This window comes from Sapajus apella, unplaced genomic scaffold, assembly GCF_009761245.1.
Source record: "Sapajus apella isolate SASKATOON/1434 unplaced genomic scaffold, GSC_monkey_1.0 scaffold13, whole genome shotgun sequence".
Taxonomy (NCBI): domain Eukaryota; kingdom Metazoa; phylum Chordata; class Mammalia; order Primates; family Cebidae; genus Sapajus; species Sapajus apella.
The window spans coordinates 7,326,488-7,353,021 of record NW_022436953.1 but is presented as its reverse complement, the minus strand read 5'-3'; the positions used below and the strand labels follow the sequence as shown (position 1 = coordinate 7,353,021).

Sequence of the window (26,534 nt, the reverse complement as noted above, 5' to 3'; positions counted from 1 at the left end):
CTGGAAAAGGGCAGGCCTGCACACAGATGCCCTGGCAGTCCCCCAGCAGCAAGCACCGTCTCTCCCTGCACTTCATCCTCCTCCTGCACCTCATCCCAGGTTGGCAGCTGCCGTGTTTGAAGGCAGCTGGGCTGCCACCTGGAGAAGTACCCTGCAGCTGGGCACCAGGGTGGGCTGGAAGACACCAAGATTTGCAGGGGGACTTTTCCTGTTGCATTTCCCAGGTCCCTGGCAGGAGGCAGTCCCCCACCCCCATCCCCACCCCTAGAGACAGCCTCATTAGACGGGCTGGCAGCAGAGCCTGGGAAGCACAGGCTGCCCCTCGCTGCGGGGGCTGCTGTATAAGCCTTCCCTGGCAACACTGCCCGAGGTGTATTTTTAGCTCTAGGGATTCCTCTCTTTTTCCATCTGGGCTCCACCTTATTCTCCCCTTTCCCACTGTGAAGAAACACTGGGAAGTCCTTGGCATAAGGAGATTCCAAAAAGAAGTTACAGGAGATGCCTGTGGACAAAATAAATGCCTTACCTCAGTGACCAGGGAAGAAGCCAGCCAAGCAGCACGTGCCAGCTTTGAAGCCTTCAGACCTGTGCAGGCACATGGGCTGCCTGCGTCAGCTGCTGTTTGCACCCGAGGTGCCACAAGGGATTCAAACCTAGTTGAGACCACCCCATCCCCGGCCAGTCATGTCCCATATCCAGCCCAGCAGCAAGCCAGCTCGCCCACAGCTCATCCTCTCAGACCTCCCTCCAGAGACAGCCCGGATCTGCCCTCTTCCTCTCCATCGACTCTGCCTGCACCCGGGTCCAGCTCCCCATCAACCTCTCACCTGGGCAACTGAAATAGCCTCTTGGGGTCTCTACATTCTCATTCTCACCTCCTCTATAACCCAGACTGCACAAGAATCAGAGCCCTCCTTCTAAAACATAAACCCTAACCTAGGAGACCGTGGCCTAGAACCTTTCTGAAAGACTCCCTTTCTTTTTGGAATGAACTCCAAACTCCTTACCCTCCTCCCAGGCCTTGGGTGATGGGCACTGCCTGCCCTTCTGGACCGGTCTCTGCCACCCTCCTGTCGCTTGTTGTCAGTGCCCCAGCTTGCTTTCTTCACCTGTTCCTTGGGCACCAAGCACAGGGCTGCCACTGGGCCTTTGTCCTTGCTGTTCCCTCCGCCTGCACTCCCTTCCCCCAGTTCCCCAAGGAGCTGACTCCTAGGCACTCGGCCTCAGCTCACATGGCGCTTCTCATGGAATCAGGGACACCCCCCAGCCATGCATTCATGTACTCTTGGTCACTTTGTCACATTCTATTGTCTTCAGAACACTTATTGCAATCTATTATTTATTATTATTATTTTTGAGAAGATAGAGTCTCCTCTATCTTCTTGATAGAGTCTCCTCTATCTTCTTGATAGAGTTCCTGTTCTTGAGTTCCTGGGCTCAGACAATCCTTCCACCTCAGGAAGTACTGGGATTACAGGCGTGAGCCACCATGCCCAGCCCCTTGTCTTCTTAACTATTGTTTACTGTCTCATTCCTCACCTCTCTCCCCTTCCAACCAGAATGAGAGCTTTAGGGGAGCAGGCAAGGTCCTGCTCTATAGCTTCTGTTTTCCCGATGCCTAGAACAGTGACTGCCATGTAGTGTGTGCTTGGGAGATCCTTATTGGGTGAATAAATGAATGCATAGTGAGCTGCCACTGGGTATGAAGGAATGGGAGAGAGAGGCCTGCTGTCCTCCTCCTCCGCTTTAAGGCAAGTTCTTTGTGGCTCCCATTCCTCCTCCTGTGTGCTCATCTTTGCCTATGGGCTATAGATTTACTATTGGGATTCACCTGTTAAGGATTAGATGAAATCTTTATAGCAGAGAACAATGAGGGCTTCTTAAATTTTAATGTGCACATGAATTACTTAGCAACCTTGCTAAAAGACATTCTGATTCAGCAGGTCCACCTGGGGTTTGAGATTTTGCTTTTCCATCAAGCTCTGAGATGATGCCAGTGCCACAGTCTGTCTTGAGCAGCACCGGCGCGGAGCGCTGGGTACGTGCATTTGCAGTCCCGCTTCTCCATGCCTCTCTTCTTCTTCTTCTTTTGGTCCCAGCGTGATCTTTTCCAGTGTGGTCTAGCCCTCTGTGACCAGGCAGGGATCTGACCTGAGGGACTTGGGCTTTGTGAGGAGCCCTGTTGCAGCACTTCCCAGAGGCTGTCCAGGAGTGGCGTGGGCCGCCTCAGGGAGGTGGTGGGTTCCCATCATTGGTTCCTCTGAGCTTAAGTGTCATGTGCCGGGTGTGTTGATGTCCCTGTGGCCAGGAGGAGGCCCCTTCCTGCAGTTCAGCTTTGTGTCTGTGTGCTTTCTACAAGCTTGTGAAACCAGGATCGTAAGATATGGTTCATTCACCTAGAGTGACTTTCAGAGGCCATCTGATAAGTCCTCTACCCTTCTCAGCCCTTCCTGGGGAAAGCATGGCATTCTAACCACTGTGCATGTGGGTTTGATAGCTAGGGCTGTGGGAGGGGGTGATGGCTTAGTTCCAGCAATAGTTGAGTCATGTACAGAATGTAATACCTGACTTGATTGGATCTACGGATAGAACCTGCAGGAGGAATCCACATTTTCTACTGCCTTCCCTTCCTTCTTTTATTGTTTTGATAGATCTTGATTGAGCTCCTCTGTATGAATCAGGGCAGGCTAAGTGCTGTATAACAAACTCAGTGGCTTGACTATAAACATTTATTTTTGGGAATGGGGAGGGAAAAAAAAAAGTAAAAATAAAATTAAATAAATAAATAAATAAATAAATAAATATTTTCTGCCCAGGTCCCAGACCAAAACAAGTCACTAGAGAGCTCTGCTCCAGGCAGTCATTCAGGAACTCAGACTCTCCCAACTGGTGACCCCACCCTGCATGGATTTTTATATCTAGCCAGCAGGCAAAGGAAGAGAGAATGTGGAGGATTGCAGGGAGATTCTGTGGGTCAGGCCGGAGGGAGGTGTACATTACCCTGCTTACGTGTCACTGGTCAGGATTTAGTTCCATGACCGTACTTCCCAACAAGGGAGGCTAGTCATAGGTCCAGGTATGTTTTGGACACCATGATGGACAGTGGGAATATCAAGGCATGGACATGACTTTCAAGAAGCTCACAGGCTTTTGCAAGGAAAAAGTTTTATAAGCAAATAATTCAATCCAGTATGGTAAGTGTAGTTCTAGAAGTGTGACCCATTTGCAGGAGTGGTGGAGAGGAGGGAGCTGTGGAACACACGTTATGCCTGGGGAGACCTCAGGCAGGCCAGGCAGTGTGAGGGATGGACGAGCAAGAGTGGGAGGGCATGCGACTAGAGAGGTCACGAATAGGCTCGTGTCCGATAGGCAGCAGAGAGCCAACAAAGGGTGTGAAGCTGGAGATGAAATCTGCAGATCGGGGAGCAAGTTGCAGCAACGTTAGAAACTGGTTTGAACTCAGCAGTCTCCTTGCCAGGACCTTCAAAGAGTTTTCACATTTATCTTGGTCTCTCACTGCAATCTCCGCCTCCTGGGTTCAAGTGATTCTCCTGCCTCAGCTTCCTGGATAGCTGGGATTACAGGCATGTGCCACCATGCATGGATAATTTTTTTGTATTTTTAGTAGAGACAGAGTTTCACCTTGTTGGTCAGGCTGGTCTTGAACTCCTGACCTCCTGATCCACCCGCCTTGGCCTCCCAAAGTGCTGGGATCTCCTTGCCCTGAGCTGCAGCCTGGGCCCAGGACTGCTGAAAGTTTGTTTTGGCTTCATCTTTTAAGAAGCCATGACTCAGGTTCTGTGACTCCTGGGGAGACACTAGTCCTTCTGCCAGCAGCCAGCCTCAGAGCTGGCCACATGCAGAATCTCTGATCTGACTCCTTTTATCACTAGCTCACCAGGTGCTCTGCTGCCCTGGCCTCACGCCCTTCCCTCCTGGCCAAGGGGAGCTGAAGTCACCTGAGCAATCTGTGAGCCACCACACCCGGCCCGTCATGAAGTTTCTAACAGAGGAAGAAGGGGTGACGGTAGGGAGGTGACTCTCCAAGTCACCTGGTACTTCTGGCTGGAGCCTGCTGGGCCTGCCTGGCCCTTAAGGGTTCCACCCAGCAGCGCAGGGCCTCGACGGTGGCTTCCAGTGTCTTCAAGGACGCTTTCAGGACCCTCTCCTGAGTTCTAGGATGGCCCAGCCACTGTTGTTTACTGGAAAGACCAAAGAGGCTGGTGCTAGTTCACAGTCCCATGGCTCCATATTAACCGGGCAAGGCTGCAGGGAGGAGCTGAACTCTGCCTGCTTGACCCCAGCCTTCTGCGGTAGCCTATTCTTTGCCTTTTGCTTTTGACAAGACTTTGGGGGAAGAAGGTTCTGAGACCTACGGGTACCTTGACCCATTTGGAATAGAGAAAGAAATGGAGAATGGAGATGCTTGGGGAAGGGAAGGAGAAAGGCAAGGATGTTAGATTGCCATTTAGAAGTGTTCCAAAACTTGGTTTCCCTTTCCAGGAAGCCCATCAGGGTTGCACACTGGGGACCAGCTCTGGAATCTTCTTGCCCTGAGCCACAGCCTGGGCCCAGGACTGCTGAAAGTTTGTGTTGGCTTCATCTTTGCCAAAAAAGTGCTTTCTTTGTCCCAGATTTCGGTCTGAATTTGATGCTGTAGTGGCCAGGGCACTTGGGGTACCACAGTTCTAGGCCATTTGGAGGATGAGAAGAATCAAGGAAAACTGGGGCTGGGGGTGTGGTTCAGCCAGGAAGAGGTTCAAGCCTGTCCCCTGCCTTCCCCTCCCTCCTGCTTCAGGGCCTCCTCCTAGTTTGGATGATCCTTGGAGTTTGTGTGAGAGAGAAAGAGTGTCAGACAGCTTTGGGGAGAGTTCAGAAAACCTGGGAGTGGTCTCTGGCCAGGCTCGGGGATGGCTAGAGCCCCCCAGGAGGAAACAGGGTGACCACAGCCAGGAGCCTGCCAGAAAACACCTCGAGTCTGGGCAGACCTCCTTCTCCGGGGAACACCACTGGTGCCCTGGGCTGGGGCCAGGATTCCTCTGGCTGGCTGTCCCATGCACAGATGTTTCTTTAACCATTCTCTGTCATCTATACTGGCCAGATGTGTCTTCCTAGAATTCTGCTTTCACAGTATTCCTCCTCTGCTCTTCATCCTCAGGGGCTCCCTATTGCCGGGAGGAGGAAGTCTGAGTTCTTCCTCTGTTTCAGATGACCCCTGCAGCCCTGCCTCTCACACCGCCCCATGCATACCAGCACCGGGCTCCCAGCACTTCCTAGGGATGAAATGAGGGAAGTTCATAAGCTGGGGCTGGCACACTGGGGTATCAGGAGGAGGCTGGTGTGTAGCTCCCATCCATAGTAAGAAGCCAGCCAGTCATGGTGGCTCACACCTATAATCTCAGAACTTTAGAAGGTTCAGTTGGGTGGATCGCTTGAGGTAAGGAGTTCAAGACTAGCCTGGCCAACATGACGAAATCCCATCTCTTCTAAAATACAAAACTTAGCTGGTCGAGGTACCTGTAATCCCAGCTACCCAGAGAGAGTAGAGCTGAGTCAGGAGAATTGCTTGAACCTAGGAGGCAGAGGTTGCAGTGAGCCGGGATGGTGCCACTATACTCCAGCCTGGGTGACAGAGAAAGACTCTGTCTCAAAAAACAACAACAACAACAACAACAACAAAAAAAAAAACTTAGTAAGAAGCCATAACTCAGGTTCTGTGACTCCTGGGGAGATACTAGTCCTTCTGCCAGCAGCCAGGCACAGAGCTGGCCACATGCAGAATCTCTGATCTGACTCCTTTTATCACTCGCTCACCAGGTGCTCTGCTGCCCTGGCCTCACGCCCTTCCCTCCTGGCCAAGGGGAGCTGAAGTCACCTGAGCAATCTGTGTTGGGACAAAGCTCAACAGCCTTAGAAAGGGTGTGAAATTATAGGTGAAAAATCCCACAGGCCTTACACCCATTGGCACTGAGGGTTAGATGGGCCTGGCAGACAGCCCTGAGCAGCTGCCTGAAAGCAGAAAGGGCTGAGGAGGGCATCAGAGATCAGGGAAACACCACTGGAGTCTCTTTACCTTAAAACTGGTGACCCCGTTCATCTGACACTCACAGTAAGGCAAGCACACCTGCTCACCTGTATTCTCATTTCATCCGCACTTCGAATTTCGTCCGCACGGTGCCATGGGGCGCTGTTTCTACTCCCACTTCACAGATGAGAAAACGGGGTCACAGAGAGGTTAAGTGACTTGGCCAAGGTCACGTAGCTGGGAAAGAATAAGCTGGAGTTCTGACTTCAGCCCTCCAGCATTCCACTACTAACTGGAACACCAATCATGATAAAACAGCACTGAGAGAGGTGCCTCCTTCCGGGGGTTTCCTCTGTGCCTGGCCTGTGCTAAAGCGCTTTACATATTCATTTTCCTTTTCAATCTCAGCCTCCAGGGAGGGGAAAAACAGGCTTGGCCCCATTTTACAGATGAGTAGACTGAGGTTCAGAGAAATTAAGTGGGAATAATTACTCCTGGCATTTGGCAGCACTTGTTGCATCTTGGCTTTGGATCTTCACAACACCTGCGGAGACAGGCAGATGAGGCTGTGGTTGCCCAGAGAGGCCAAGCCACTTGCCCTGGTTGCCCAGCAATTTCTTGCAGACCAGAACTGGAATCCTCTTCTGTTGACTCCAACCTAGTGTTCTTTCTCCTGCACAAAGGCCATGGATCAGCATGGGGGTGCATGGAATGAGCCCACTGGGGTAGGTTTGGGGATAGGCCTGGGTAGCCAGCCTACATGGGCACCTTTTGGGCATCAGCTAGAGGCTTTCTATGGCTTGAGGATTTCCCCTGGGATTGCATTGCATCCTCCGGCACATCTTTACTTAATTCACCCCATATACTCGCTGCAGGTGTCGGGCTATCCGCCCAGGCCCAGCATGTGAGATGTCACATCCTGGCCAGTCCCCACGCACAGAATGAGCTGCTGGGAAAGCCAGAGGCCTCCTTGTCAACACTGGCCCACGCGCACCAGCTGGGCAGCTCCCCTGGGGGTCTCAAGATGCCCAGAGCCAAGTTGGGCTGAGCCGAGACGCCTCCCAGACCCGTCTGCCCTTCTCACGGTCTCCCTGCCGCCTCCCTGACCTCAGGTTGTAGTTGCCTAAGCACTTTCCCTGGCATGAGGGACGCAGCCTGGTGTCATAACACGAGTGATGGTGACAGCAGTGATAAGAATAGCTGGTGTGTACTGAGCACTTAATTCAGTGCCAGGTTCTGTGCCAGGCGCTTTACACACATTATCTCATTTAATCCTCTCACTCACTCGACCGGTCAGGTTCTGTCCCTGTCCTCATTTCACAGATGAGGAAACTGATTTGAACACAGAGCTGCTAGCAATGCACCATTTATTTTTCTTCTTCACATTTTCTAAAATGTTATGTAAGCACCACTGTGATTCAGGAGGAGACCCTTCATAGTATACGGGCAGACATTTCTCTTTTAATGGTTATGTTTTGCTTTAATGTGTGTTAATGATATAGGTTGAAGTTTTTATGTGTTCCTCCCAAAATTCATACATTGCAGCCCTAGCTTCTGGTACCTCAGAATGTGACCTTATGTGGGAATAGTAGGGTCATCAGGATGTAATTAGTTGAGATCATTGGGAGTAGGGTGGCTCCCTAATCTAACATGACTGATGTCCCTATGAAAGGGGAAAATTTAGACGCAGAAACACAGGGAGGTCATCATGTGGAGATGAAGGCAGAGATCAAGGTGATGTTTTACAAACCAAGAAATGCCATAGATGACTTACATCCCTGAAGCTAGGGGACAGGCATGGCACAGAGCCTCCCTCATAGCTCTCAGAAGGAAACAATCTGCCCACACCTGGATGTCGGACTTCTAGCCTCCGGGACTGTGAGACAAATTCTGTTAAGACACCTAGTTTGTGGAACTTTGTTAGACTGGCCCTAGCAAACTAAATACAGTTAGAATACACACACACACACACACACACACACACACACACACACACGTACACAATATACTTTTTTTTTTTTTTTTGAGACAGGGTCTAGCTCTGTCACTCAGGCTGGAGTGCGGTGGCACTATCATGGCTTACTGCAGCCTTAACCTCCTGGGCTCAATTGATCCTCTGTCCTCAGCCTCCCAAGTAGCTGAGACCACAGGTGCACACCACCAAACCCAGCTCATTTCTATATATTTTGTAGAGTTGAAGTCTCACCATGTTGCTCAGGCTGGTCTGATGCTCCTGGGCTCAAGCGATCCTTCTGCCTTGGTCTCCCAAAGGTCTGGGAGTACAGGTATGAGCCATGGTGTCCGGCCTATACACTTATGATTTGAACACAGAGAAAGGGGCCATGAGCCAAATAATATAGGTGGCCTCTAGAAACTAAAAAAAGGCAAAGAAACCGATGCATCTTGAGAGCCCGGGAATGGAAATGGCTCTGCTTTCCCCGACCCAGACACTATGGACAGCAGCTTAGTGAGCGTGTGTCATTATTGATCAGGCATCTGAGACATCCCACCTGCCAGTCCCCACTCCAGAGACGCCAGCCACATGCAGTGCCATCCTTGAGCTGAGTTCTGGAGATGACTTCTCCATCTTGTCACACAGCTGGTGATGCTTTAGGGTGCTCTAATTCCCCCTGAGAGTGGCACATCAGGCATCTGCCCTCAGCCAGCCCTGGTGCCAGCTGTGTGGTCATCCTCAAGTCGCTGGAATAAATGATCAGGGACCTCCACCCTGGATCCCAGCACTTTCTCTGACACATGGCAGCATTTCATGGAATCCATGAGCAAAGCAATCACTCCCATCCCACTGCTTCCTGTAGCAACCCTGACAGACCCACTGCCGAGCGTGAGACCCTGCCATTCCTCCTTCTGGAAGGCCTTCTTTCAGTTTCCCTGCTATCCTTTATTCAAGGCCTGGCTCTGATGTCTCTTCTGAGACATCCCTTTGCTCACTCCAGCCTCACGGATCTTGTCCCTTCCTAAACGCCCATCACCTGGCTTGTCATACCACTCAGCCGGTTGACACCCACCTAATGCTGCTAGGTAAGTCCCTTGTGCCTGTGCAGTGTCCCAACTCCCACTCAGATCACAGACCATGACTGACACTCCTAGATCCCGCTGATGTGGTAAAGGCCTGGTTGGGAAGGGATAGGAAGTGGTGAAGGCTTGCATGTTTTCCAGAAAATGGTCAAAGAATTCTCTGACTTGTTAGGGAACTGTAGAACCTGGAGTGGGCTCCCTCTCAAAGTTGGGGTGTGTTCTGGCACTGTGTATCTAGTGAGGCATGGACCATGTCCCAGTTAAATGCATCCCAGGGTGGACAGGTCCTCTCTGCCTCCTCTCTCTATCCCTGGGGGTTCCTTCAGGCCCACCTGGGGTGCCAGGTCTGCTCCACGAAGTGCTGTCGTGATTTTGACAGGAGCGCCTGCAGACCCTCTTGCCCACCCATCTTCAACCTGGCCCTGTCCCGGGAACTTTCTGAGCAAGCGCCACGCTGCATCATGGCCATGCCTTCTTTTCTGTTTATGGAACACATCCACGACAGTGTATTCTCTGGGTTCTCCCATCTTCCCTGTTGTCGAGTCTGGCCGGTAGACTGGCTGAGCGACACATGAAAATTACACTTACACAGGTTTTTGCCCGAGAGGGCACAGCCAGGGAGCTAGCACCACTTTGGCTCCTCCGAAGAGTGTCCCTGTGCCATCTCGATCAGCCAGAGAGGCTCTGCATTTATTTAGTACAGATTTAATGACAAAGGTCTCAAGTAAACACCATTAGTGGGTAATTAACGTTGCCAACTGGAGTAGAGAGCAGTTCTGCCCAGGGATGATCAAAGGTCGGTCTTAGGGCAACAAGCTATTTAGATAAGCTCCTCTACATTCCCTTGTTATCTGCTCTTTGCTATTAGCTCAAGGTAAGAGGATTAGGCTGCCTCAGCCATAACCCCTTTCCCAAAGCTTTTGCCAAATCTTCCAGTCTTCCAAGAAGATTTGCATCTTTATAATTTTTCCCACTACCCTGACCGATCTCCTCCACCCTGTGAGTTACATCTTCTAACACCATTGCATAGACAGGATCAGAGGCTTGGAAAGGGTTACTCGGTCAGCCAGTGTGGTTTTTAGAGCCTGGGCTCCAGACTCGCTCTGCTCGGTGCCCTGTGCATGGCTCCTCCTAGGGTGACAAGGAGCAGGAGAGAAGTTCCATGAATACTCCTTGGGGAGAGGCCAGTGTTGGCCTCAGCTCCCTCCTGGTCCAAGCTCTGCCCCACCTGGTACCTCTGTCCTCTCTGGACCTTGTCCTTGCTCTCCTGGCTGTCCATACTGTAAAACCCGAGGGTCCTTCTTTTTTTCTTGAGACAAGGTCTTGCTCTGTCACCCAGGCTGGAGTGCAGTAGTGTGATCATAGCTCACTGCAGCCTTGAACTCCCGGGCTCAAGCAATATTTCCATCTTGGCCTCCTGATAGCTGGGACTACAGGCACGTGCCACTGTGCCCAGATAATTTTTAAAATTATTTTTATATATATATATATTTTTTTTTTTTTGAGAGAGTCTTACTCTGTCACCAGGCACCAGGCTGGAGTGCAGTGGCGTGATCTCAGCTCACTTCAACCTCAAATTATTATTCTTTAGAGATGGGGTCTCACCGTGTTGTCCAGGCTGCTCCCAAACTCCTGGGCTCAAGTAATCCTTCTATCTGAGCCTCCCAAAGTGCTGGGATTACAGGCATGAGCCACGACACCTGGCCCACTTACAGATCTTAGGTTCTCATTCTCTCTCTCTTTTCCTTTTTTTTTTTTTTTTTTTTTGCGGGGGAGGGAAGGGGTGTTGCTTTTTTTTTTTTTTTAAAGACAAGTTCTTGCTCTGTTGCCCAAGCTGGTACAATCATGACTTACTGTATTCTCAGCCTCCTGGGTTCAAGCAATCCTCCCACCTTAGCCTCCCAAGTAGCTGGGACTACAGGTGTGTGCCACCACACCTGGCTAATTTTTTTGTTTTTTGTACAGACAAGGTCTCACTATGTTACCCAAGCTGGTCACAAACTCCTGGACTCAAGTGATCCTACCACGTAAGCCTCTGGAAGTGCTGGGTTTACAGGTGTGAACCACCACTCTCAGCTTCTTTTTCCTCTTTTTATTTCTGTATTTTTTTTATTGCGGTAAAATATACAAAACTTGAAATTTATCATTTTAAATGTTTAAGTGTACATTTCAGTAGCATTATGTATATTCACATTGCTGTGTGGCCATCATGCTATCCTTCTCCAGAGGTTTCTCATGCTGTTTTCTCTTTCAAGGCCTCATGTCTTATACCTTCTACAGGTTAATTTCTTTTTAATGAGAGTATGAGAATCCTTCAAGGTCTAAAGGTGTGCAGCTCCTGGGGATTCTTTTTGATTTTGTGTGGAACTTCATATTGGTTGTGAATACTGACGGTTTTATTTCGTCCACCTGTTTTTATGCCTCTCCCCACCCCGCCCCGTGTGTGTGTGTGTGTGTGTGTGTGTGTGTGTGTGTGTGTGTGTGTGAATTCCTTGGCAAGGATCGTTAGTACTATAATGGATAGAAGTAGTGATAGTGGGTAGTGTCCTTGTTTTGTTCCATTGTTTTATCATTGTTTTTTGTTAATAGACATTTTCAGTTTAAGAAAATTTACTCCAGTTCTTGTTTGCTGATTTGTTTTTGTTTTTTTGAGGCAAGGTTTTTGTTTTTGTTTTTGTTTTGAGATAAGATTGCCCTTGTCTCTGTTGCCCAGGCTGGAGTACAGGTGGTGCAGTCATGGCTTACTGTAACCTTGAACTCCTGATCTCAAGCAGCCCTCCTATCTCAGCCTCCTGAGTACCTGGGTCTACAGGCCCTTGCCACCACACCTGGCTTGCCCAGCTAATTTCTGTATTTTTAGTAGAGGCAGGGTTCAACCATGTTGGCCAAGCTGGTCTCGAACTCCTGAACTCAAGTGATCCACCTGCTTCAGCTTCCCAAAATGCTGGGATTACAGGCATGAACCACTGCACCCTACTGAAAAATTCTTCAGCAAAATATTAGCAAGTCAAATCCAGCAGTATCTAGAAAGGAAAGCCCATCATAACCAAGTCGAGTTTATCTCAAAAACTGCAACTTGGTTCAATATTCAAAAGGAATCAGTGTAGTTCACCACAGTAACAGAATAGACTGGGGTGGGGGGGGGAATTGTATCACTAGTGTCTGTCTTAGACCATTTTGTGTTGTTATAACACAATACCTGAGACTAGAAAAAGGAAGAAGTAAAACTGTATCTTTTATTGGTAACATGATTGTCTATGTAGAAATTAACCAATTTATTCTGAAACTGGGTAATTTATAAAGAAAAGACGTTTATTTAGCTCACAATTCTGTGGACTAGGAAGTTCAAGGGCATGGTCCTGGCTTCTGGTGAGGGCTTTCATGCCGTGTCACAATATGGCAATGAAGGTCAAGGGGACTGGATACGTTAGAAGAGGCAAAACCTGGCTGGGCGCAGTGGCTCATGCACTTTGGGAGGCAGAGGCTGGCAGATCACGAGGTCAGGAGTTTGAGACCAGCCTGGCCAGCATGGTGAAACCCCATCTCTACTAAAAATACAAAAAATTAGCCAGGCATGGTGGCGTGCACCTGAGTCCTGCTACTCTGGAGGCTGAGGCAGGAGGATTGCTTGAACCTGGCAGGCAGAGGTTGCAGTGAGCTAAAATCGCACCACTGCACTCCAGCCTGGGCAACAGAGTGAGACTCTGTCTCAAAAAAAAAAAAAAAAAAGAAAAAAGAGGCAAAACCTAAGATGTGTCCTGGCTTTACGACAATCCGTTCTCACAGGAACTGATTCACTTAATTCACTCCTAAGAGAACTAATGCAGTCTGGAAAGAGTGAGAACTCAATCACTACCACAAGACTGGCACCAAACCATTCATGAGGGATCTTACCCATGACTGAAACACCTCCCACTAGGCCCCACCTCCCAACACACCACATTGGGGATCAAATTTCAAAATGCATTTTGGTTAGGACAAACCAGTCATATCCAAACCATAGGAAGTAGTTTCAATAAAGCATCTGACAAAATTCAGCACACATTTTTGATTTTTTAAATCTCAGCAAACTAGAAATCTAAGGAAAACTTCCTCACCTGAGCATATACAAAAAACCTATCACTATCATAATACTCAATGGTGAAAGATCAAATACTTTCCTGCTAAGATGGAATAAGGCACGAATTTTCTCTCTTTTCTTATTCAAAATTGTGCTGGACAATCTAGCCAGTGAAATAAGGCAAGAAAAGAAAAAGGCATACAGATTGAAAAAAGGAAGAAGTAAAACTCTCTTTTATTGGTAACATGATTGTCTATGTGGAAAATACTAAGGAATCTCCAAAACAAACAAAAAAAAAGAATTAATTTTAATTAATTTTGTTAAGTAATTTTAACAAAGTTGCAGGATACAAGGTCAACATATAAAAATAAATTATATTTCTGTACACTAGCACCAAACAATTAGAAAATGAAATTAAAACACAAATAATATAAGAACACTTAGTAATGAATTTAATGAATGATATGCAAGAGCTTTACACTGAAAGCTATAATACATTGCTGAATGAATTGAAGAAAATCTAAATACATGGAAAGATTTACCGTGTTCATAGACTGGAACTTTTAATATTGTTAAGATAGCTACTCTTGCTAAATGTATATATAGGTTCAGTGCAACCCTAATTTAAAAAAAAAATCCTCAGGAAGGATTTTGATGTTATAGAAATTAGCCAATTTATTCTGAAATGTGTTTGAAGATGCATAGGATCTAGAATGACCAAAATAATTTTGAAAAAGAAGAAAAAGTTTAATTTCAAGACTGACTAAAAACCTACAGTAGTCAAAAAAAGATGGTGCTGGTGACAGGTAGATATAGATACAGATATAGGTCTAGATACAGTTATATCAATGGGACAGCATAGAGTCCAGAAACACACCCACACATATATAGTTGAATTTTGACATAGGAGTTAATGTAATTCAACAGGGAAAGGATAGTCTTTTCAGCAAATTGTTCTGAAATGACAGTATATCTATACCCAAATATTATTTATTGAGGTTTGATGTTAGATTTAATTTGAACAGGATTCTGCTGAAGTCTTCTTCCTCTTAAAAAAATGATTTGCTAGTAGCTATTTTTAAAGATGCAGTCCAAGTCCCTCCTAAATCTGTTGTTTTTCTATCTTCATGTCAGATTGGCTCGACAGGGGTGCCAGGAACATTCAAGGGCAAAGGGTGCTTCCTCTTGGGCAGTGAGATACACTTGTGTCAATGTGTAAATCACAAAACACGGTGTGAAGTGCTGACATAGGGAATACAAACTGGAATTGCTGTGAGAATTCAAAGAAAGGAGGCATGACCTCTGGCTGGGATGGCCAAAGAAGGCTTCCTGTAGGAGGTACCGCTTGTAAAGTCATCAAAGCACAGAAGGGATAAGGGAAGTGCATTTCAAGCCACAAGGTGTGTACACTTTAAGAAAAACCACACTTATCATTATTGGCCCTCTTTTTCTGTGATGCTTGCCAATGTGTCCCCGTCATGTAACACAGGGACTGCTTAGTCCTCAGCTAAGTGGAATGAACAAATGAATTCTGAGGTTTCCCACGATCTTGCGTGGTCCCCACAGGGACTGGGTGGTCTCACCTTCTTTTTTTTCTTCTTCTTCTTCTTTTTATTTTTAAGAGAGAGTTTCGCTCTTATCGCACAGGCTGGAGTGCAGTGGGGGAGATCTCGGCTCACTGTAACCTCCACCTCCTGGGCTCAAGTGATTCTCCTGCCTCACCCTCCTGAGTAGCTGGGATTACAGGCGCCCGCCACCATGCCCGGCTAATTTTTGTATTTTTAGTAGAGACGGATTTCACCCTGTGGTCAGACTGGTCTTGAACCCTTGACCTCAGGTGATCTGCCCGCCTCGGCATCCCAAAGTGCCGGAATTACAGGCGTGAACGACCGCGCCTGGCCGTCCCTGTCTCTTTTTAAGGGGAATTTCTGGAACAGGAAAGCCATCAGCTTTTTTGTAGTAATGCACTCTTTGTTCTCGAGCTAGATAGAAATGGGCACAATGGATAAAGTTTGAGGATTGAGGCCCCGAAAGCTGGAGTCGCTGGGAGCTCCACCCTCTGGGAGGGGCGAGGAGCCGGCCTCTGGCTTACAGCTGTGCCCCAGCTAGGCCCGCCCGCCCTCGCCTTCCCCAGCGTGGATTGCTGCGGAGCCCTGCCCAGGGAGAGCTGCCGAATCAGCTTTGTCTGGCTGTAGCGAGCGCGTGGAACCCAGCTGTCCCCTATCTCTCACACGATCCACCCTTTAGATAAACAGCCTGGCCTCCTGCACACACTGCGAGGTTCTGATGTGGTTGCGAGGGGCTCCATTAGCCAAACGCCTCTCACTCCAGCCAGGACCCTGGCGATGGGCCCTGCTTTTCCTCCAGCCCGAGTCAGGCCCCTGCGGGAGTGACGGGAGAATCCACTTCCTCCCTGCGAAGGTGGCCCCGCAGGACTCTCCGCTGGGCGGGGCCTTCCTGCCTCGCCGCCCCGCGCCCGGGCTTCCTCCTCCCAGAGGGCGGGGCAGCCGGCTCTGGAGACAGCCCCGGCTCAGCCCGGATTGTTGTATCTGTGGAAACCAGCCCGGCAAATTGGGTACTGACCAGGTTACAGGGCCCGCTTCGCTGGCTGCCCGGCCCCCTGGGAGGGTGACATTTGCACCCTCCCTCACCGCCCGCCGCTCTGCCGAATTGAGGGCCGAGATGCTGAACTGGGCAGCTGCGCCAGCTGCAAGCGCCACAGGGAGTGAACTCGACTGGGCCGCGGTTATTTGGCTTGCTCTTCAGTCTGAGCCTGGAGATTTGCTTTTGTTCCAAGTTGTCTTGTGGGCCGAAAAGGTGTCCCGTCCCTAGCAGCTAATTAGCTGTGCTTCCGTTTTCCATGGCCAGTGGCCCATGAGGGTGAGGGATGACTGACAGGGACAGCAGCCCCACGACTCTGCTGGCTTGGCCTGGTGGTAGGATTAGGTGACAGGTGTGGCTGGGCTTAGCACCTGAGGTCCCACGCAGACCCGCTGAATCAGAACCTGCCAAGAACCGTGGATGCATGTGGAAGGTTGTGAAGCCCGGCTCTGGGTGGGTGGGTGGGTGTGTGTGTGTGTGTGTGCAGTGTGTGTGTGTGTGTGCAGTGTGTGTGGTGGTGTTTTGATGAAGTCTCGCTCCGGCAGGCTGGAGTTCAGTGGTGCGATCTTGGCTCACTGCAGCCTCTGCCCCTCAGGTTGAAGCGACTCTCCTGCCTCAGCTGGGACTACAGATATGCACCACCAAGCCCAGCTAATTTTTGTATTTTTTTAGTAGAGATGGGGTTTCGCAGGCTGCTCTGCAAACTCCCGGCCTCAAGCAGTCCTCCAGCCTTGTCCTCCCAAAGTGCTGGGATTACAGGCATGAGCTACCACACCCAGCCACCAGGCTGCAGTTTAGCTTATTTCTAGCACCTAAGGCAGAGCCTGATGTGGAGAAGGCGTACAGTAACTGTCCCTGGAGGAAAGGGGTGAGTGCAGGAGGCCTGCCCGCCTCCGCCCACTCCTCACCGCAGCGCATTCCCTCTGCACTGTGACTGAGAATTGCAGGCTCTTAGGTCTGGAAGAGAGGGAGGAGTCAGAACATAGGCATGTCAGAGCTGGGGGAAGAAAATGAAAAGTTTTTGTAGCCTAACTCCCTCAAGCCCCGGAGAGATACAGCAACTTGGGTGAGGTACCACCACTTGTGTGGCACAGCTAGTCACCTTGTTTTGGGAGACAGGTGGGTGAGATAAGAACAAATCATTCCATGCCTGGGCCCGTGTTGCTGGGCCCACCATCTCAGTACCTCTTCATCAGAAACCTATGGAGCATTTCTCAGAGGCCCCAATAACATGTTAGTTATCTGTTTATTAATTCTCATTCTTATGGAAAAGATTTAAGGTACTTATAAACATGCATAGAATACAGCAAGATAAAAAGTAAAAAGGAATACATTGGTATTAAGGAAACGTGCACAGACGTGTGAACAAGGGTATTCACTATATATAGTGCTATATATAGTAGTCAAACGTCAGAAACAATCTAAATCTCCAACAGTAAGGAGTGGGTAAATACACTATGGCTCATCCAGACACTGAAATTCTGTGTCCCGATTAAGAATGCTGACCGGACATAGTGGCTCACGCCTGTAATCTCAGTGTTTTGGGAGGCCAGGGTAGGAGGATCGCTTGAAGCCAGGATCTTGAGAACAGCCACACAGTGAAATCCCATCCCTACAAAATAATTTTTTACACTAGCTGGGCATTGTGGCACACGCCTATTTCTAATTATACCAGAGGCTGAAGTGGAAGGATCACTTGAGCCCAGGAGTTTGAGGCTGCAGCAAGCTATGATTACACACTGTACTCCAGCCTGGGCAACAGAGTGAGACCCGGTCTGTCAAGGAAAAAGAATGCTGATATGAAAGTATTCATCGACATGGAAAAATGTTCATTATATAGTGTAAAAGTATTGGTGGGTTCATTTTATTTGCATGCATGGGAAAATGCCTAGCAAGGATAGATACCCCAAAATATTAATGTCAGGGGAGAGATTATGAGTGATTCTTACTCTCTTTTTGACCAGCCACTGCTTCTGGAACTTCTAGTTTTTTCCCTGAGTGAACATGAATTACTTATGTCACAATGTAACATAGAAATGAAATTTACAAAAACAATATGGGCGAGGAAAATGGGAAAAGGAATCCTAATCTGTGTAGAATTTATGTGAAAATGAATTAACTTTAAAAATCCTTTGCTGAACATGTAGGTGTAGGAAAGAAAAAAAAGTCCTGTTTATAGTGTTATGGCCCAGTTGCTGTTTTTACATATAGCAGGTAATTATTAAATGTTTGAGAGTTTGACTTCAACATTGAGAATTCATGTGGCCAGGCACGGTGGCTCACACCTGTAATCCCAGCACTTTGGGAGGCTGAGGCAGGTGGATCACTTGAGGCAAGGAGTTCAAGACCAGACTGGCCAACATGGCGAAATCCCATCTCTACTAAAAATACAAATGTTAGCCAGGTGTGGTGGCGCACACTTGTAATCTCAGCTATGAGAATCGCTTGATCCTGGGAGGCAGAGGTTGCAGTGAGCTGAGGTCATGCCACTGCACTCCAGGCTGGGTGACAGAGCAAGACTCTGTCTCAAAAAAAACAAAAAAAAAAAAAAAAAAAAAAAAGAAAAATTCATGAGCCAGCTTTTGCTAAATATCCATCTGTATTCAGGGAATTGAAAGTTAATCATGCTGCAGTCTCTGTCTTGTTTTGAATGGAATCACCAGTGACCTGCCCTTCATTATATGGGATCTAAATAGCCTGGGTATGTTGGGTAATTATTATGCAAGAGACAGTTCTAAAATTGTGTATTAGAGCTGGATGGGTAGATGAAGGAATGGATGGATGGAAATACACACACACACACACACACACACAGAGTCTAGCCTAGGACCATTCTATAGCTTGGATATTTGTTCCCCTCAAACCTCATATTGAAATTTGATACCTAGTGTTGGAGGTGGGCCTAATGGGAGGTGTTTGGGTCACTGGGGCTGATCTCTCATGAATAGTTGGTGCTGTTCTCCTGGTAATGAGTGAGTCCCATGAGAGCTGGTTGTTAAAAAGAGGCTGGCACCTCCCCCTTGCCCTCTGCTTCCTGTCTTGCCCTGTAATTTCTGCACATGCCGGCTCCCCTTCACCTTCTGCCATGAGTGGAAGCAGCCTGAGGCTTCACCAGATGCCCAGTAGAATTGTGTGAGTCAAGCTAAATAAGCTGCTTTTTTTGATAAATTACCCAGCCTTGGGTATTCCTTTATAGCAACACTAAACAGACTTTCACCACCTCCAATGCTAACGCCTTGGTCCAAGTTGCCTTCAGTAGGATCCTAACTGGTCTCCCTGCTTCCACCCTGTGGTCTATTCCCTACACCATAGCTAGAGCCGTCTTTTCTAAGTGTGAAGCAGATCATCTCTCTCTCCACAGAACCCTCCAGGACTTCCCCTTCCCTCATGATAAGCCCCGAGTCTTCACCACAGCCTCACCAGGCCTTCCATGCCCTGACCCATCCTGCCTCTCGGATCTCATTGGCTGTTCCTCTGCTCCTGGCTCATACTGCTCTGGCCACATTGCTCTTGTCAGGTTCTTCGTATGTCCTGCTTCCCTGCCGGAAAGGTTCTCCCTCTCCAGTGTAGCTTGCTCCTCGCCCCCTGCAGGTCTCTGCGAAATTGCTAGCTCGGGGTCCGGCCTTCCTTGTCACCCTATATAAAGTGACAAGTTGTGTTCTGTCTAGTACCTTATCCTACTAGATTTTCCTCTGCAGCACTGACCTGATCTTTCCTTGCATATGACGTATTTATTTGTTTACTGTTTGTCTCCCTCCACTAGAGCGTAAACTCCCAGAGGACAGGGATTTTGTCTGTTGTCTTTACTGCCCTTTCCTTAATGCCCTGTGCTGTAAAGTGCATGCTCAATATATATTTGAAGGACTGATTGGACTTCAAAGATCGTGTGATTGATCCTTCTCATTCTACCAAGGAGGGTCCTGAGGCCCAACCTTGTGAGGCTCCGTTCCTTGCCTGAGGTCACACAGCTGGAGCTGCAAGACTAGATCATGACTCCCCTCCTGCCTGTGCCTCGGAAAGGAGATCAGCCACACACAAAGGGGCCCTGGCGTCATCCATCCTGTGTCCTGTGCGTTTTTCCAGTTTACATGGAATTTCAGCCCAGAATAGCAAAGAAAAAACAGTTATTTCTCTAGAACCCTGGAAACTCTTCCAGTGGGTCTGTCCCTAAAAAAACAGCAGCGATCTCAGGGTGGGAAGGTAGGAAGCGGAGGAGTGGTCTTCCGGCAGCGGGGGCAATAGGATGGATTTGGTTTTGCAATTAAAATAACAGCTGAATCTGTTTCCACAGCGCAGTTCTGGAAGGCAGGTGGTCTGTCTAAAGTATCAGGTGGGGCCTTCCCCCATCCTGGCCCAAGAGGGTTTGGGATGGCCAGTGGCTGAAGGATTCACACCACAGATGAAGTAGGAAAGAAACTGGGCCCAGAGGAGCCTCTGGAAACTCTATGGGCAGCCTGGCCTGAAAGCCTCTGGTCCGCACTCCAGCCTTCCTCGGGTCATCTCCTGACCCCTCCCCCTGCACTCTTACCCGCTTCCTGAGATTGGTCAGTTGCCCTCTTTGATGCAGAGAGAGCTTTGGCCTCCTCCCTCTCACGCCCCTTGCGGTTTGTTAATCGTCTGTGAAATGAGGGATCTCAGGCATCACTCATCCGTGTGAGGACAGTGGGGCCCTGGAGCAGTGGAGTGGGAAAGGGATGATGAGGAATGTTCTGGTCGTCTGAATCCTGTCCCTCTGTCTGTCTGGCTTCTCAGATGCAGCTTTTGGATAAGTTTCCCATTGAAGGTGGCCAGAAGGACCCCAAGCAAAGGATCATCCCCTTCCTCCCAGGTAAGCATTGGGTGGCTCCACCCAGGGATGTGGATAAGTGGGGAAGGATCAGTCCTTCTCTTAGGGGGAGAAGAGGCTACTAAGCAGCAAATTCTGGGCCGGGCATGCAGGGGAATCTGCATATGAACAATTCCCCCAGGGGATTTGGAAGCTCTGGATTGTGAAAGCCTCCATCCTCCAAATGGCTTCTCCTACCATTGCAAGACCGTCTCTGCTGGTTCTTGGCCTGCAGCTTCCGAGGAGTTTCCCCAGCTCCTGGACTTTGGTCTCCTTTTCACAAAAGCACAAAGAGACCAAGTTCTCCTGTGAGCAGATGCAGAGTCGCAGGCTGAGCTCTTTGTACTGACTCCCATTCTAATCACAGATACGTTGAGCACTCTCCCTGGCCTCATCTCTTTCGGTCCTCACGTTACCTTATACAGAAGAGGCAGCTTACAACATTTTGGAGCATGTTTAAGGCATTCAATTATGTTATGTAATTTAGAGGAAAGCTCAGGTGTATCATTACCTTTTATTTTGATGATATCTTAAGTGCGTATAGAGATTTATAGCTACAGAGTGCTTTTTTGTTATCATATGCACATTGCCATACTGAGGCGTGTACTACAATCTCCCCCAGTGGGTGAAGATGTTGGGTTCAGACAGGTTAAAGAACTGCCCATAAGCTGGGCGCAGTGGCTCATGCCTGTAATCCCAGCACTTTGGGAGGCCGAGGTGGGTGGATCATGAGGTCAGGAGTTCGAGACCAGCCTGACCAACATGGTGAAACCCTGTCTCTACTAAAAATACAAAAAAAATAGCTAGGTGTGGTAGTCCCAGCTACTTGGGAGGCTGAGACAGGAGAATCACTTGAATCCAGGAGGCAGAAGTTGCAGTGAGCCAAGATCACACTACTGCACTCTAGCCTGGCGACAGAGGGAAACCCTGTCTCTAAAAAAAAAAAAAAAAAAAAAATAACTTGCTCATAAAAGTGGCAGAGCTGAGACATAAACTCTGGCTTCCTGGTCCGTGTGGAGCAACACTATCTCCTGGCTCTCCAGAACCCCTGCCATTCCCTAGGAGAGCTCCCTTCACAGTGGGCTCCCCCTGGGGCTCATGCTGGTCTTGGACCCGTACAGGTCAGCCTCAGGACCACAGTGATCAGTCTGACCTTGGCAAGAAGCAGGGCCTGCATCTTGCTAACCCCTGGCACACTGCCAGCCCACAGCCAGTACCTACTTGCTGATTTGAAAACAAATGTAGGGGCACCTCCCTCAGAGAGTGGCTCCTCTCTGAAAGGCGTTTCTCCTGCGTTCCTCCATCCTCAAAAGCAGCAACATGTGTGAGTGCCTGTCACCACCTGTCCCTGGAGTCTTATGCTATATATAGCTAGAGATAATTTAGCTACAAGGAAGAACTTCTAAATCCCGCAGTTTGGGCAAGACCGGAACCAGTCAGCGATGGCGTAGGGAGTCTCAGCCCCTGGCCTCCCTCCACGGAGGCAAGGGATTGCTTCTCCATTCCTGGCCTAGGAGTTCATATGGGGTGACTTGCGTGCCTTGCTTGGCTTTGCACTGGGTCTTGAATGGAATGTCCAGCATCCAGGTTGGTGACAACCTTAGATGGTGCTCTAGTAGTGTCTGGAAGCTTGGTGCCAGGATCTGGTAACCAAGCTGGGATGCTGTAGGCACATGCATCCTAGAGGCAACGGGAGGCCACAGCGCTGTCGCCTGGCCTTGGGGCACGAAGGTTGTCTGTTTGCTCCAGAAGAATGGGCTTCTTGGCCGGTCACGATGGCTCATGCCTGTAATCCCAGCACTTTGGGAGGCCGAGGAAGGTAGATCACCTGAGGTCAGGAGTTCAAGAGCAGCGTGGCCAACATGGCGAAGCTCCATCTCTACTAAAAATACAAAAATTAGCTGGGCATAGTGGCACATGTCTATAAGCCCAGCTACTCAAAAGAGATTGAATCCTCAATCTCAAGGTTCCACACCCAGGAAGTACAGCCAACACCAGAACTGTCATTCCTGACCCCTGGGTCAGGGCTCCCTTTCATATCAGCTGCCCAGGAGCCAAGAGCACAACAGCTGCCACAGGACTGAGGACCTCTCCGACCTTCAGTTTCCTCTTATGGGATTGCAGTGAGGATTCAAAGAATCTATGCAAAACACTTTGCACCATGTCTATCTTACAGTAAATACTCAATAAATGGCAGCTGTTAATTAAGAAAGTCACCTGCCTGTACACCCCCACACCACCGTCATCTACTGGGCAAAGTCAAGCATGAGGACACCTTCTAGCCCCTGTGCAGATGTGACCTGTACATAGCAGGTGATATTGTCAGGAGGAATGAGGCTGACTTGCCCCACCCTGTGCCCTCCTTTTCCTGGCTAGGCTTTTTTCCTTGCCTTTCTCCAGCAGGGTTCCCTCTGAGACTCTTCTGTTTGGCTCACTCAGTCTCTAGGACTTCAGATTGGACATTGCTAGCCGTTTGGAATCCTACCCTGAAGCTCCCAAGCCCTGTCCCTGGCCTTCCTCCTGCTCACCAGAAACTGCCTTAACCCTGTCATGCTCTGCTCACTCCTTAGCTCGGACATGAAGGGAAAAGACTAAGGAAAAAATCACTCAACACACTCAGAACCTAGCCAGGGCAAGCTGAGTGGGTGTGAGGATTCCCCATCCACCCCCACTGCCCTGATGCACAGGAGTCCCAGGAGGAGAGGGTGTCAGAGAAGGGCAGTGATGAACATTGCCTGTCTTAAGTCAAGCTCCTTAAATGCAGAGCCTGAGGCGAGGATTCAGCTGCACGTGGCTTTTGAGGTTCTACTCTCCTGTGAATTTCTTGTGGCAGGGAAGGAAGCAGGATGGGGCAGGGGAGGAAGTGAGGCAGAAATGTGGGTTCAGCTAAGTCTAGCTTCCACCTGGCCCCACAGGGAGCTCTGGAGGGTGAATGGCACCACAGAACTCTCCCATCTTAGAGGACAGCTTTATACCGCGCCCCCTCACATCAGCCGTCCATTGTCTGTGGGTTGCCTCCTCCTCCAAAGGGTGTGGAGCATGGGCACGGGGGCTCTGATGGCCGGGGGCATGCATCTGAAGAAGGGCAGCTGGGACCCCTAGCAGCAGCCCACACTCACGGCACTGATGGGAGGAGCCTTCGCTGGTACAAGGGCTCTGGACAGCGTCTGCTCTGCACACTAACATCAGCTTGGGACTCTGCTTCTGCTTCCCTGCCTCTAGGGAGGGTGTCTGAAGCCACCTGCCAATTCCCCCAGGCTTACCCTCAGCAGCAGTGACTCAGCAGAACCCCAGAGAACTTGACAGTCTCACAACCCAGAGAGGGTTAGGAGCCAGCTTTGGGAACAGCCTTGCCAGCCCTTTGCCTCACCTGAAATGTCAGAGCAAGGAAATCCCAAGGGGTGGAAGCAGAGATCACCCATTATTTCCAGAAAGGTCTTGATTTCAGCTCCAGAGATGCTGGAATGTGCTGAGCATTTCTGCCGCTTAAGTGTGGGGTCTGGGGGATATGCTTGGAGTGTTAGGACAGCTGATTCGCTTTGACCCACGTGGCTGCAGGCTCACAGCTGAGGGCTCGTAGAATTTTGACTGGCTGGTGGAGCTGACAGAGAAAGCAGCAGAATTCGAGAAGAAAGGAACCCACGGCTTGGTTACATGCTTGCCCATCTGCCAGTCAAATCCTGGCAGAAAATCTCACACATGGGCCATAAGTCTTGGGACCTAGGACACAGGCTTGTGATATGTCTGGGTGGTGTAATGGCCAGAGTTCAGGGTCAGCATATAGATTTAAAAAGTGGTGAGTGCCCCGGGCTCCTGTGGTCAAAGGCAGAAGCTCCATCCCTGGAGACGCTGACTCAGGCAGTGCCCATGGGCTCTTGCGGGACAGATGGAGGGTTGTGCAGTGGTGCTGCGGTTGTGGGTAAGGATTGGGGGTCTGTGAGTAGGACCAACAAGGTGGTAGAGTGGGGAGCCGGTGTGCTGCTGACCCAGGGATCTCACATTCCATATCCATCAAATCCTATGTAAAAGTTTGTAGGGGAACTGCCCATGAGAGAGCCCCCAAATGGTTTTCACCAGGGATAGAACCTGCTTTCTGGACCCTGGAAGTGAAACTCCTCTGTGCCTAGAACCACCAGCCTTTATGAAGTCTGCAGAGTCCTGGAAGGGCTAGGAGAAGCTGTGGGCCCCATGAGGGACTGGCAAATCTCCAGGAAGGCATCCTGGGAAAGAAAATCCAGTAGCTTCATGGGCAGGACAAGGCAGAGAGTTACTCCAGAGCCCAGACACCCTCAAGAGTGGTGTGGGGGCAAGGGGCAGAGGGAAGGGAAAGGAGCCCCTCCAGGCCTATGCCTCCAAACCCCATATTATGTGAGATTGAGGGAGACACGCCCTTCTCTTTTGCTGGCCTTTGCAGCCTCCCTTTGACAAGGCCCTTATCTGCTTCCGTCATGTTTCTATCACGAGGCTAGGTGAGGGTGCTTTGTTAAGACATGTTGGGCGCGATGGCCCATGCCTGCAATCCCAGCACTTTGGGAGGCTGAGATGGGTGGGTCACTTGAGGCCAGGAGTTCCAGACCAGCCTAGCTAACATGGTGAAACCCCCATCTCTACTAAAAATACAGCAAAAACATTGGCCAGGCCTAGTGGTGCTGTAGTAGCTGTAGTCCCAGCTACTCAGGAGACTGAGGTGGGAGAATTGCTTGGACCTGGGAGGCAGAGGTTGCTCGCCAAGATCGTGCCACTGCACTCCAACCTGGGTGACAGAGTGAGACTCTGTTCTTAAAAAAAAAAAAAAAAAAAAAAGACTTACTGATTGCTCCTAGTGTGTGCCTAGCCTTGTCCTAGCACTGTGCATACCTTCTTCCCTCCAGTCTCACTGCAGGTGGCTTTATCCCCATTTTAGAGAGAAGTCAAATCACTCTTCACTATCACTTAGCCATACTGTGGCAGAGCTGTGATTCTGGGGCCGTATATCTTTCCTTGGGCAAGAAGGAATTGCCACAAGAGCTTCAGCTAGACTCTGTCTTTGTACCTCCCTTCCTGCCTCCACACCTCTCGGGTTAGGGACCTGAGAGGTCCTGCCTGAGACAGAGCAGACGTTCCAGTCCCTCCCTCAGGTCGTCATTGCTATCTCATGTTTCAGGAGTGTCCTGTGTAGGGAAGCAGGTGGCTTGAACCTCACAGGGACTCAGGTGACCTGTAAGGGCTCTCTCATTCCATTGAGTGACCGAGGTAATTACTCACCAACACAGAGTAATTGACATATTTCTTGCAGCTAAACCAATTAACTTATTATTTTAATGATTACAAATAAGATAGCCCAAGGCTTTCAGAGCACTGTCTTCGTTTAATTATGATCTAACAGGTTTGGCTATTTGGTTTCCTAACAGCATTTTTAAAAACTTCTTATTTTGAAATAATGAGAGACTCACAAGAGGTTGCAGAAATACTAGGCACTCTACATCCCCCCTCCAGTTCCACTGCTGTACTGCGGGGTGGCTGGCATGATTCCCATTTTAAGGAGAGGTCAAATCACTTTTCACCATCACATCACTTCCCCGCAACGGTAACATCTTGTGTAACCGCAGTATGTTATCAAAACTAGGAAATATATTGGCACTACTCAACGAACTAGACCACAGGCCTGAGTAATTGATTTTTATTTTATGGAGGTGGAGAGTGCTATTAAACAAGCGTGCCAGCTGGGCTCTAGGAAGGAGGCAGTGGTTTGATAATAGTCCCTAAGAAACTCCACTCCCAGGCCCAACCTCTCGGCATTCCCAACCTCCACAAAAAGGCATATTCCAGAAACCTGTGCAACTTCAGCTCTTTGAAACAAATAACATTATCATTTAGGTGTCCAAAGTGTTATTCTATTTAAAAGAGGCATGTAATAAGTCCTGTTGCAAAGCAAGGAACTTTTTTTTTTTTTTTTTTTTTTTTTTTCATTTTCTTTTAAGTATTCATGGCTGGGCACAGTGGCTCAC

The 26,534-nt window shown here is 49.2% G+C and overlaps 1 protein-coding gene across 4 annotated transcripts in view; it reads left to right on the top strand.

Moving 5' to 3' along the window:
- The window catches only part of SH3PXD2A (SH3 and PX domains 2A), a 252,953-nt gene that overhangs the window by 71,363 nt on the left and 155,056 nt on the right, over positions 1 to 26,534 (top strand). For all 4 annotated transcript variants that reach the window (XM_032281516.1, XM_032281520.1, XM_032281517.1 and 1 more), the window contains exon 3: positions 20,475 to 20,550. In XM_032281516.1, coding sequence (XP_032137407.1) covers positions 20,475 to 20,550 — 76 coding nt within the window. The remainder of the gene's footprint in view (positions 1 to 20,474; positions 20,551 to 26,534) is intronic.